Raw genomic sequence first — 14,118 nt, 5'->3', positions numbered from 1 at the left:
CCACAGTATTTAGTCTCCCGGTTTGTCCTTGCTCATATTCAGGTCCTCATCGTCACTTATGTTGTTTCATGTCAGGTTTTGTCAAGATCGACTTTGAATTTGTTTCACTTCTTTTTTTTCGCAATGAAAAGAGAGTATTGATGCTACTCACGTCACATGATGAACCTTCACCTCACGGATCTTTGTTGTTCCTTTTTATTTTTTTAAACAATGGTGTGATTGACTACATTGCCACTGCTATATTCATCATAGTTTCCGTCGCTCCACTGCATCATTACAACAATAAGAGAAAACAATCACTCATCCTACAGGCTGTAGCGGATGACAAGTGCAGCTTTTTGGAGAGAATAACTTGCAGTTCTTTAGTGGACTGTGCGAACAAGTCCTACACAGTCAAACTGAAAATGAGTTTCCTGCCTGGTGAAACTGTCATTTCTCCTGTGCGTCTGCCACTTTTAGAACCTATGTGTACAGCTTCTGCCTGAGGAACACGTTTTTAAAACTTGTCTCGGACTCGTGCAGCTCTGAGGGTCACACACTCAAAAATGAGTCTGTCCATCCGGGTGTCATGCTTCCAGCACTGCTGATGGTGCTGAAACAATAAATGCCCACACAGTAATTTAAAGAAAGACCAGCTAATTATATTCCCTCTGAAGATACAGTGTCCCTCTCCATTTTATTTTTTAATATCAATTTTTTTTTCACTCTGTGGGACAGAGACATAAGACACTTTCCGTTGCCTTTTCCCTTTCATTCAGTTTCATCACCTTCCCATGATGAATTGATGGGTTTATTGATTGTTTTTTAGGGAAAATAAATACAAATTAAAAATTACTCATCGAAATGTTAATAAATATTACAATTAGATTAATTTATATTAACCATCTATTTTGCGATTGCGGAAACTTAAAGTAATGTAAGTCGTATGTCATTCCAATATTTTGTAAGACAGCCTGATTTTAGATTGACTACTTGCAGCTGATGTAGGGTGCACTTTTTTTTTTTTTTTTTTTTTTTAGAAATGTGTGTATTCATTTATTTAACACTCATCCCATGTAATGTCATTAACACAATTAACCCCCACCCCCTATGTTACCCCTGTCTTGACATTAATAGGTTTCCATCTTAGTAATAACACCAAACCGTAAATGTGATGCTGATATTTTGAATTAAAACATTAAAGTCAACGCTTCAGTAACGATTTTCCATTCATTGGATTTTAAAAAGTAAACAAAATTGGCATGTTTGGCACGCTGCTGTTACAGCAGCCAATCCCTTCGTTTTTCTCCCTTTGCTCGCTCACAAAAAACGCAGCAGCGTCTCAGAGCTCGCGCCCCTGGCTTCTCATTTTGTCGTGAATACTGCCAGCTGCAACTTTTGTCAGCGCACAGCTGCTGGTTGTTCCTCTTCACACATAAACTGGCTTCATTTAAAGTCAAGAGAGGCAGCTGGATGATGTCATATCCGTAAAGAAGTGTTCCTAAGCGCAGCCCGAATTTTTGCTGCATACATGCCCACAAACTTTTGTCCTCCTTGCAGTGACGAGCTTTCTCCCCGTTGCCCGAATGGCAGGCGTGACGGGGACGAGTGGATGGATGTTGTCCCCTCCTTGCCAGGAAGTCGCAGTTTTTCCCAGAGCGTAGTGGACGTGGTGGCGCGAGCTCACGGACAAAAACTTGCGTGATTTATTTTTTTTTTATTTTTTTTTTTTAGTTATTTTTTTCCTTTTTTTTTCTGGTGTTGCAAAGGAGGTGGAAGAGGGAAACACTGTTGCAGCCGACAGAATGTGGCCGCTGTCCGTGGTCCTTAACCCGCTGCTGTTTCTACTACTGTTCGGATACTGCCCAACAGTGGTGAGTTTCCCTCAACAAACTGCCTCTTGTTTCCATCAGAAAGAGCAGTATAAACTTAAGCGTTTGCTCGGTTTTGTTATGTGCTGTAAGTACTGTTAATTTAGGTGTTTGTACTTTGGGTGGAGCACATTTCTTAAGGGTTCACATTTGCCAATTAAGACAGGGATAAGTAGTTTCCTTGGATTATTGCACATTTGGCGGACTCATTGCTATACAGGCTACTGTCACCTGTACACACTCCAGTATTGGCTAGAATTTAAACAAACATGCAAAAATGTATGCACACAAATGATTTGAAGTAGAAACAATGTATTTGATAGTGGTTGGGGTAGAGCCACCCTCTCAGCACTTTGTTTATTGCTTACATCATAACAGAGGTATTGATTCTGGAGCATTGCCGGATATATAACTCACTTTTAAGGGAGAGTTTCCTCTAAATTGATAAATGTGAAATATATATATATATAATTCAATGTTAAACTGTGAGTTTTGCCAAAATTCCCTAACAGAAGTAGCTGTGTTAAACAATTTCACACCTACAAATTATTTCTTCATTTTTAATCATCAGACTTGCTATTTTTTCTTATAAATGAAAATATCTGTTTAAGCCTTTGAATGGGTACGTGTTTGGGAGCATTGTCGGAAAGTAGAAGGAGCAGCTTGCAAACCATTCGTAGAAGAACAATGGTCGATTAGGTTCATCCCACCCATGCAGAGTACAGTTTCTTTGCCAGCGCCTTGATTGCAAAGCAGTTTTCTCACCTTGCAATGGCTAGAAGTGGGGTGCAGAAAGAGCATTGCTTGTATGCTCAGAAAGGCAGGAAATGTTTTCAAGTGGAGGAAATAAGCCTTCAGATCCATGAAAAAGTCGACACGAAAGCTCCAAACAAAAGAGAAACCAGCTGTCTGAATTTTTTAATGAGAGAGAAACTCTTTTTTTTTTTTTTTTTTTACGGAGATCTTCACAAAGAAAAGCCAAAGTGGGGAGTGCATCTGGCTTGGCTGGGTGACAGAATCATTTTGATGAGGAAATGTGAGAATGAGAAAAGGAGAAAGGATGTGTGTCACCAAAGAGACAGGAGAAAGACCACTTTAAACAGATTAATGAAAGCCTTTCAAAGCAAAGTAAGGAAAAGAAGAGCCCTCCCACTTTTATCCCATTCAGCTATGGTATCATAAAAAAGATGCAGATTTCTGCTGCACTTATTATGTACGGCACCACATTTTTTAAATAATTCCTTAGACCACAGCAATGAACTCCCATGACTTCCAGATATTTCACTGCAATGTCATCTTTTCTCCTGCTGCTTTTCAGTGGTATTAATTTATATGAAAAGAAAATGAAAATGGAGAGGTGATACATTCTGTCAAAATGAGATATGAGACATTGGATGTGGTATTTATATATTCCAAGAACTGATCAAGGAGTCAGGGTGGAAGTGTTCAAGAAAGTACAAAAACAAAATAGTAATGAGGCGGATATAGTTTTGGCTATCATTTATTTCTTAAAATGTTTTATGGCAGCATTGGAGTATAAAGTGGCAAAAAGCAGCCTACCGCCGGGTGAAAATGATGAGTCAAAGGCTGAGCTGTGTCCCTGGTGTGGTGCTTTTTCGCCTGCTCATAAGAGACATGATCTTTCATGGCTGGTGCCAAACACTCTTTAAAGTGCTCAGACTGTTAGGCAAGGATGAATGAGAGATTTAAAGGATGCCTGCACTATGAAAACAGGATACTACCCTTTTCCATCCATTGGCTTTTAAAGCTAGTGGATTCCAAAGTTCACAGGCTATCCTCCCCCAAGATTTAGTTTTAGGATTTAAACAAAGTCAAAATAATAACTGGTTGTCTGCCAAAGAGGCTGACAGCACAGACAAATTTGCCATCCACAATCAAAGGTGGGCAGAATTTGGCTGGAGGCTTGTTTTAATTTCCCATGCTGACAGTAAACTGCAGTATACTTCAAAAACTGATGCTGTTTGTAGGCCTGATAGAGTTCAGGTTTTTCAGCACTTCACCACATTTTGATCAATAGATTTGGAACGAGTATTGGTTGATGGTGCTCGACTATCTTATGATGCATGCTTTAGGCTTTTTATCTTTGCACTGGGGAGCACATGCATTGTTATCAAGAGCAGGACAAATTCCCAACAAATCAGGTTTGTCTGTCTCTCCCTCTCTCTCTCTCTCTGCAGGATTTTCAGTTTTAAGGCTTGTGGGAGGGGGGGTATTCATCAAGACAGAAAAAGGCTATTTATAATTGAAGATTGTGTAACAAGAGCACAGGGATATTTTACAGGAAAAGCACTTTCTTCTTTCAAAGTTTAAACTTTTTTTTAGTCAGTTGAGTTAGTTGGTGTCAAAGCTCTGGAGGCGAGAAGCAATGAGGAATAAAGTAACACAAGCAGCATGCTGCAGTTTCATAACAGTGGAATGAAATTGTGTGTCCATAGAAATGTCTGATGTGTATTCATGATTGTTCATGAGTTGTTGTGTGCAGACCATCAGGCCAAAGGAGGGGTGGCAGGTGTACAGCTCAGCTCAGGATGCAGACGGGCGTTGTATCTGCACTGTGGTCGCACCTGAACAGAATCTGTGCTCCAGAGATGCCAAAGGCAGGCAGCTCCGCCAGCTCCTGGAGAAGGCATGTGCAACATACACACACAAACACGAAGGCACACCCATTTTCTAGCACACGTGTGCACTCTTAAGCAACCAGCACACCTGAATTCATATGGACACCACATCGATTTTCAATCATTATGGCTCTCTGCTGCTGTAATCCTCAGAGAGATTGCACCAGCCTGGGCCATAACACTATTTTTCTCTTCTGCATATATTACATGAATGACAGCTGACTGGCAGCTTGTGAAAACAAGACTGCCTTTATTATCTTTACACATCTGGAGTTCTTTCATTTTTACTACAAATGCAATTGTTTATGTTTTTAAGGGTTAACTAATTCACGAAAATGTTGTTTAATGTTTAGACCATCATCAGAAATGGAGCTTTTCAAGTAACGTTATCATTGTTTTTAAAATAAGTGTAACATCAAATCACTTTTAGACACAACTGACAACATTGTGAATTGACGTGGAACCATCAACCATAATATCATGCTTCCCCCATGACAGCGGTGATCTAACACATCATCTACACACACATAAATAGCAGAGCACGGTTGTCACTTTCCTCAATATGGATGACGTTTACTTTAAGGCAACAATAGTGGAGCTATACATGTTTATGTTGCATGCCAATGCATGCGCTCTATCATTCACAGGGGCCTCTGACACTAATGTACTAAGCTGCCTCAGGGCATCAGTGAGGCCATTTCAGGTTCCCTCTGCCAGAGCCAGAAAAGAACACAATGTATGAGTGTTGTTACTTTGCCACTGATGGGCTCCAATAATGCTGGTTTGTTACAATTAGAGCCAGAGAGAGGAGAGGAGAGGAGAGGAGTGAAAGGTCAACATTTCTTCTTGTTCGCATGCTCCATAAAACCAATGCACTTTTGTTATGTCACATAAAGGCATTGTATGGTCTCTGCATCCAGTCTTTGCTCAGAAATACGTTTTTAAAACCAACATATGAAACTGTTTATCCGTGACATCAGAAAAATCGCTTTTAAGTGGAAAATAGGTTTAAGAACCAAGAGAAAACGACAAAAATAATCTGCTGGGGAACAGATTCATTTGAAGCTATATCCTGCTCGTTTGGTGAAAGGCAATCATGTTGGAGGTCAAATGTTGATTTGTTCCATGGGACATCAGCACGGCAGGCAACTGAGCGACTGAACAAGAAGGACATTTTAATCTGATGGTGGACGGGGGGAAAAAAATCAATGCTGTGCCTTTTTTTTTTTTTTATTCTTTTCAAAAGGTGCAGAACATGTCGCAGTCAATTGAGGTGCTGAACCTGCGGACGCAGAGAGACTTTCAGTATATCATGAGGATGGAGAGCCAGATCAAAGCACTGCGGTCAAAGTTCCGTCAGATCGAGTCGGACAGGAAGACGCTCGTCAACAGAAACTTTCAGGTATGTTTTTGTCTGATGTTGAGAAACATCACAAGAAACCTGGCAAGGGATCTCTTCCAAAGGTACCTGAGAAGCATGCTAAATGATAAACCTTCATTCCATATAAAACTATTGCAGGTCTGCCGCTGGTCGACTAGGGAGAAGGTTGTTTAAAGTCGAGACTGCAGAGACCAACGAGAACACTTTTATGGGACAGAATTATTTCATAGATGTCCTCCTCACAAACAATGCAGTTACAGCTCATTACAATTAAATGTGCTCGCCTGTTTACTAGTTCTTCTTCCTTGCTTTTCTGGGACTTGAGACATCAGCAAATGGATAAAGTGATGCTTCAAAGTTTGTGAAATCTTAATATGAAGCCAAACATCAGATTCTTACACAGGAATTCTTACATGTCCTTGAAGTAGATTTATGACATTGAGGTGGAACACATGAAACAAGTGTATAATGTTTTGTATATGTTACAAATATGATAGTGGGAAAAGTGTGTCAACCGGTGAAATTAGCAAATAAATTGAAAGTTGAATTTTGAGCAGGTGAATTCAGGATGACAGTCAGTGCAAGTGTTCAGCCTGCTCTCTTTAAAGTGAATAGTGAGGTTGAACAAGGACGTTTTTGGGCACCTCAGTAGCTGGTGGTGGTGGTATAGATAAAATATGAGGCCAAAAATTAAAAAATAGCATTTGAATAAAGATCTCACACATTACACCAATGGAATATATCTGAAAAACATTTCTCAAGTACTGCAGTAGATTACAAAATTGAGGTTAATGCAAGGCCAGTAAATACTGCATAAACACATTCAACTTTGTTCAAATTAAATATAATGCAAAGCAATGTTTGAAATTGTCTGTCTCATTATAAATATTCAAGCAAGTTTTCAAATGGATTTCAAAGCCCTGCATTTTTAATTATAAATTAGTTACTTTTGCTCTCAGTTGAAACATTGGAACACATATTTTATTTCATGAAATGCAGCATTTTCTAATTATAGAAATCTAAAGTTTATGTGTGTAATGTGTATGGGAAAGTTTTTGTTGTACATGTATTAACTCAAATACAATTTTCCAGATATTATATATATTTTCACTTGTAGTGGTTGAGAGAAATTAAGACCTGATAGATTATCACTGCAAATGTCTTTCACTGACAGCAGACTGACTTTTTTAAAATTTCTCTTCTTCATAACTCAGAGAATCTAAGGTCACCATGATGCTGGTGATCCCATTCATGCTCGCTGAAAGCAAAATAATTCCTTTCATTCCAACGTACATATTGGAATTCTACTGTATTGAAAAGCACAGAATTAAGCTGACTTAAATTAGCTCTGACAAAAAAAACAACACTGAATGCTCTGTGAGCGATCAAGCTCTATATTTGCCACACTCCATCAGTCATCCCTAAATGAAGACACACAATAAAGAAACACTGCTTCGAAACTTGGAACGAGAGGTCTCCGATCATAACAACGGATCACACCAGCTGAAATCTGTGTACACATAAAGCTTAGTCATTTAAGTTTTTTCCAGCGGGCACCACTGTTAGACCAGCTCACCTGAGCAACACAAAGCAGTTATGATTGAAACAGTTTGAATCCATGCATACTTTCTTTTCTTAAATTATTATTTTTAATCACTGCTTTATCTTGATGAGCTGCTTGTGGACGTGTTTGGACTCCACCGGTCCACATTAAGACGGATTTAGTACAATTGAAGAAAATTCAAGACATTTATTCCCTGAAGGGGTCAACAAAGATCACTTAAAGAGCCAGGCATTAATAGGCTTGTCATGATTGATGAATAATGCTGTACCAGCGAAAGGTGGGAGAAAACCTTTCTGTGAGTTGAATCTCAATCATCTGATTGGCAACTGGAAGAGTTGAGTTGCAGTGTATGTTGCACAAAGATGTGACACCAGGTGCTGAAGGAACATATTTACCAATTTTTTTTTTTTTTTTTTATTGTTTTATTATGTTTGAATTGTGCTCTGTGTATATACTTTGGGGATTTTATTTTGTGGACTGATTATATTGCCACTGTAGCTTCTGATACTTATACTAACTCCAACTTTGAACCTGATAAGTTAATTCCAATCGTTTTCACAGGCAAATCTATTGGATGTATTTTTACATTTTTCGCATGCTTTGCGATGGAGAATCTGATCTGCAAATATAATTTCTGTTTTTGCTGTTGTTTTTATTTTGTTAAAATGACTCAAATACCCTTCTTTGCTTCAGTAAACAATGCTATTTGTGCAAATCAATCTGAAATTAGTGAAAGAAGAACCTGCATTTTATGCAAAACAAAGTAGGCAGATAATCTCTTGTATTTACCAAGTATCAACTGTTACACAAGAGATGATGCAGGTATTGCACTAATTCTATATTACCAAAATGAAACTGTTACTTCTACAGCACACCGCCTCTTTGTTTCTTCTAGGAGCTGAAGGGAAAGATGGAATCCTTGCAGCCCCTGATCCCCGTCCTGGAGCAGTATAAGACGGATGCCAGGCTCATTTCCCTGTTCAAAGAAGAGATCAGAAACCTCTCCAGCGTGTTGATGGGTATCCAGGAGGAGATGGGAGCCTATGACTATGAGGAGCTACAACAGAGGGTGCTAAACCTGGAGAATAGGCTGCACAAATGCATGAGCAAACTCAGTGAGTCCCTCCACCAGCAATGGGATAATAAGCACATTTACTGCAGCCACTGGCAGATTGGTATTGTAGAAACGGAGCAAGAAGCATGGCAGAACTTCTACCACAGCCTAAAAATAATGTTACTGGACTGAGAAGAGCAGCATTTGCAGAGTTACTCATCATTGTTTAGATGATTTGGGTATTATTTGGGTATAATAAGGTCTATAATATGATAAAATTGTGAAGCTTTGTACTGTGGCTTTAGGAGTGAACAGTGCATTTCAGGCTTATTCAAATCATTCAGTTATAGGTATAGCTTAGAGGTTTTCTTTGATTCATTCTTTTTTAGTCTTTGGCATTTGCACTTTAGCACAGAAAAGCTGTGAGGGCGTTACTCCACCCTCTGAGGTTTAACGAAGCTCATGAGATTAATTTGTCTTCAGAGCGGTCTTGCCTATGTTAAATGTGTGCATGATTAAACTTCCAGTTTGAAGCTGCTCAGTTATCAGTAGTGATAATGTCTGTCAAAATGTTAACAAAAATAACTAGTATGTGCATGCTAATAGGACATGGCTTGAAATATGTTATGACTTGAGAAGGTTGCTTAAGCATTCATAGTGCAGAGGCTTTGATTGGTCTCAATGCTTAACAAGGGACTTGTAAACTTGAGTGGAAGTGATACCCTTACTGTCATTTAGCACATAAAACGTGTCCGATAAGATTAATTATGTGCAACTCTAGTACCTCACATGTCAAAGCTTGTAGGTTAAATGCTTCCCTAGTTTTAACATATGGGATGAGGTTGTATTTTGGTGCTTGTTTGGTATCCTGTCCTTGAGGGAAACACATGATTGAAACACAGTGGTGCCAGCATGCTGCACACAAACCATCCAGAAGTTAAACTTGTTTCTACCAGATTTAAACACCAAGAAGCCTTAAGATGTATTCCAGTTATGACATCAGAAGATACTTGACCAGGACTGTGCGTGTTTTCAGCATGTGGCAAGCTGATGAAGATCACTGGGCCGCTGACTGTGAAGACCTCTGGAACCAGATTTGGAGCCTGGATGACTGATCCACAAGCACCCCCCAGAAATAACAGGGTGAGTTAATGGGCACAACATTTCCTCGGAGCAATTAGACATTGAAAAGTTTGTTTAGGAGAGGTGTATTATACTTTTTTTTTTTTTACATTTATTCTAGAATAAGGCTATCTACGTAATATTGAAAAATCAAAGGTTGTCCGGTCTTCTCTTAGAAGTTGATCTAGTAGGGATTGAAAGTAGAAATTTGTAAGGAGGAAAGAATTAAACTTCACTTCCACAGGGATCAGTCTTTCTTACTCATTAATGCAGACCACAGGTATACTGTATGTGGCATATAATGGAATCTTAATAATTAAGTACACACCCCAGTGTACAGCACCTGAATGTGAATATGATTATGAAAGTTTCTTTCTGTTCAAAATTGGGTGATGTTTAGTGTTAAGTCAACCTCGATGTGTCAAAAAACACATCCGCATGTCTATCTGCATCTGTTGCTCATTTCGATAGAAGTCTTCAAAGCCACACTGAGTGGTTTTTAATTCATATAAAACTGTTTTGAAATCCTCTTCAGAGGGGAGAGATGTTCGATAAAATTATATCATATAATGCCTCTTTGCACACTTGACAGCTGAGCTCAGACGTACAATTGATGTCAACATACATGAAGCAGTTTAGACGGCGGTTGCTTTTAACTGAATTTGGGGAAACAAACAAACAAAAAGACTCACTGGAGGAGTTCATAGTGTGACTACTACTGATCTGTCATTCACTTGTTTCACAGAACTGATAAAAGCAAATACACCAAAGCCGGCACAAGATGCCTTTCAACTTGACCAATTATTCAGGGACTGCTTGACACATCAATGACTAGCATGTAAAGGTTGCTGCGTGTTTAAAATTTAAAATTGAGTGACATGGGGATATCTCTTTCATGAAGAGAAGTTTGAACTCTCTTTGCTCAATGGCAAGATGTATTATCACTCTGAAAAACTACCTCAGCATCACCAAACCTCCTTTTGAATTGCGTAATGAGGCGAGTGCAGAATTGCAAACTCCACGTGTGCATTTACTGTAAAGGTTATGACGACCATATTCTCTCGTCCTTTACCTGAGATCAACCCATTTATCATTCATAATTGTGGAAATTTGCTTGTTGTCTTTAGGCAGTCATCTTTATATGTTTCATTGGACCTGCACCAAGTAAAAGTTCCAGCATCAGCTCCTTGTCCAGTGTAGACTGTGGGTGATTCATCACTCAATATCACTTTCATGCAATCATCCACAGTCCATGACAGCTTTACTTTATTTCACTGTAACCTTATTTCTTCTGTTGAGGTGTTAGTATTGGTTTATGTTTGACTTTTCTAGGTGTAAATCCCATTTCCTTTACCTGGTTTCTTACAGTTTGGTCACAAACTTTGACTCCTGTTTCTGCCCATTTGTTTTTCATTTCTTTTCTTGTGCATTTTTTCCTATTTTCAAGGCATTTTGCTTTTAGTTTTCTGTCCTGATATTTTGATGTCCAACTTGGTTTTACTTCCTTGCACTTGCTTCAAATTTTATTCACAGCTACCTTATTAACAACTAATACCTTTTGCCAAAATCCAAGACATTAACTATGTTCTTAAAGAAGTGTTATAATCTTTTCTATTATGTTAATGTAATGCATAGTGACATATTCAAAGGCCTTACATTTGTCTAATTTGTAATGTGTCACTGGGTTGCCTTTGGCCTTATTGATGAGGAAGAAGCCATTCCTATGGTATCATATTATGGTCATGATGGACAACACCAAATCTAGGGGTCCTTGAGGTTTACAAATCCTTAAGGATGCTGCTTTCATCTGGTGGTTCATGATCTCTGTAGCAACTTTATTCTCTTATAATTTCAAGGTCATATTGTTGTATACGGAAACTAATATATTTGGTTCAATGTGTTGCTTACAATGGTCTGAGGATGTGAGACACCAGTCCTTCATGTAGACTTACAGTTGGCACAGTTTCTTGGAACTGAGCATTACAGGAATTTTGTTTGTATGTATTTGTTCCCAGGTTTGGTATATGGACAGCTATACCAACAACAAGATAGTAAAAGAGTACAAATCCATTGCTGACTTTGTGGCAGGAGTGGAATCCAGAACCTACAATCTGCCTTTCAAATGGGCTGGAACCAACCATGTGGTGTACAATGGCTCTCTGTACTACAACAAGATGCAGAGTAACATCCTCGTGAGGTACAGCTTTGAGACGGGACGTGTGGTTACGCAGAGGGCGCTGGAGTTGGCAGGCTTCCATAATGTGTACCCATACACCTGGGGAGGCTTTTCAGACATCGACCTGATGGCAGATGAGCTGGGCCTGTGGGCTGTGTATGCAACCAACCAGAATGCGGGGAACATCGTCATCAGTCAGCTGAACCCGGACACGCTCCAGATTGTCAACACGTGGAACACAGAATACTCAAAGAGGAACGCCGGTGAGTCTTTTATGATATGTGGAACTCTCTACATCACTAACTCGCACTTGACGGGCGCCAAGGTGTACTACGCCTACTCCACCAAAACATCCACCTACGAGTATACAGACATTCCTTTTCATAACCAGTACTTTCACATGTCTATGTTGGACTACAATGCCAGGGACCGTACCCTCTATGGCTGGAATAACGGTCACCAGGTCCTGTTTAATGTTACACTTTTCCACATAATTAAAACAGAGGACGACTCTTAAAGGAGAAACATCCACTATGAAAGTAAGAAAGAAAACATGGAAAAATATAAGGTTGTGCCTGAACATTCTCATGATTTTTTTTTTAACTGTTTATTTATATAAGCTTTCTTACTACTTTGGCACTTTTTTTTTCACATTTCACTAACATCAGTTTAACTCATTTACTAGGAAACGTTAACTGACCCGGAACAACACTCTATCATTGAAATAAATGACCACACTACAAAAAAAACAAAAACTTACTGCAAACTCATTCTAGACTGAATAATGACGCTTTTGCCTGACACCTACAAACAAACTTTGAGTAATTTCTGAAGCTCCTTTTTCACTCTATATAAAGGCTTGTCCAAGAATGTGAATTTCATATTCATAATGGTTTTCCCGTTCAGTTACTCATCTATTCATGCTCCCTAATTTATTCACGTTTTGACTGTGTTCATTAATTGTTTTATTTTCCTTCTTTCCTTGCCATCAATTCATCATGATCTGCTCATTTATTCCTGCTTCTCACTGCCTGCATTTAGCTTTCAATTTATCTTTGGACTTTTCCTTTCAAAAGTTTCGCACTTGACCTTATACAAGACAATGAGATATGTGGTGAACCATAATGCACCTGTATAGTTAATGTACTTGGCTTTTGTTGTCTGTCGAGATTCTCAGCCATCGTGGTTAAGGATATCTTGAAGTACCAAGTCAAAGTACTTAGCAAACATCCGAATCTGGCTGCCTTTAACTTAGTACTCTAAGATATTGACTTTTTTGTCATTTCAGCAACAGTTTGTATGCCTTATTCAGTGCCGTGTGTTCCGTAAGCCCAAGGATAACAGCTCATGTGCATGAATGTTGGCTATCCTAAGGGCATTTTTTTCTGTAACTGTATATCTCCGTATTTTGTATTTGCACAGCATCCCATTCTACTCCATTCTTGCTATTCTTGAGATAAAAATCCATTTATACACATGGCAGTAGATAAGTTTGATATGTATTTGTTTGTGTTAATAAGATGTTATTCATAACAAAAATAAAAGTCTTGTTTTAATTAAGAAATCGTCTGTTTGTATCTTCATTACCAGAGTTTAATTAGCCTGTTTAGGATACTGACAGTTTATTGTGACAGTGGCAACAAAAAATAAGAATCCATGTATTTCTTCTGGAAATGATTTGATTATTTTGCTTTTTCTTCTTTTCTTGCAGTACTACTGTAGATCACCTTGGTCTTTCCGCACCCTTTTAATCATTTCACTGGGTTCAGCTTTAGTTTGTCTCTATGTTCATAATGTGTAGTCTCTGTGAGTACAGTTCAATAGTAAAAAAATTCCCTCGGGTATGGTCGAATGGTGAAGATAAAAATAAATAATAATACTCTCGTCTTCTCCTGTGTACCTCTCTTTGGATTTGATGGTAAATATCAAGAGGTTAAGGGGAGAGTTGTTGGAAGGAATTAATAAGAACTTGGGAAAAGACGTCTGCACTGCAGAGAATCAGACTGCACTGACTGTGGTCTGCGTTAGTTAAACTACAGCTTTTATTAGGTCACTTATTAGGAGCACATTGGGTACTTTGGTTAATGCATGTGCTTTGTGTTATTTCAAGTAGGCTATTTTACATCGGGCAATGTAAAGTACAACATGAAATATTACGTAATTATCAACGTAATTATTAAGAAAAAGATGGAAAAATGACATAAAATGAGCTTGGTTGCTCACCCTCCTGCCCTCATATTTATCTATGAATCCAAATTATAACAAATGTATGACAATTCTCTAGAATCTCTTTCAGCGAGACACTCGAGTGTTTTTACCATGTTGTTTCATT

General features: G+C 38.6%; 1 protein-coding gene across 1 annotated transcript; it reads left to right on the top strand.

Annotated features, from left to right (window-relative positions):
- The first annotated feature begins 1,376 nt into the window (after window positions 1–1,376).
- Window positions 1,377–13,276, top strand: LOC142398251 (noelin-3-like). Its single transcript, XM_075482210.1, has 6 exons — window positions 1,377–1,853; window positions 4,354–4,497; window positions 5,736–5,891; window positions 8,330–8,549; window positions 9,525–9,631; window positions 11,626–13,276. Exons 1-6 carry the CDS (start codon window positions 1,785–1,787, stop codon window positions 12,301–12,303), a joined length of 1,374 nt encoding a protein of 457 aa, XP_075338325.1. The 5' UTR covers window positions 1,377–1,784; the 3' UTR covers window positions 12,304–13,276.
- Window positions 13,277–14,118: the final 842 nt, after the last annotated feature.

Source organism: Odontesthes bonariensis, chromosome 14 (genome assembly GCF_027942865.1).
Source record: "Odontesthes bonariensis isolate fOdoBon6 chromosome 14, fOdoBon6.hap1, whole genome shotgun sequence".
Classification (NCBI taxonomy): Eukaryota; Metazoa; Chordata; class Actinopteri; order Atheriniformes; family Atherinopsidae; genus Odontesthes; species Odontesthes bonariensis.
The sequence above is the reverse complement of the archived record's forward strand: the minus strand, read 5'-3'. Positions and strand labels throughout refer to the sequence as shown.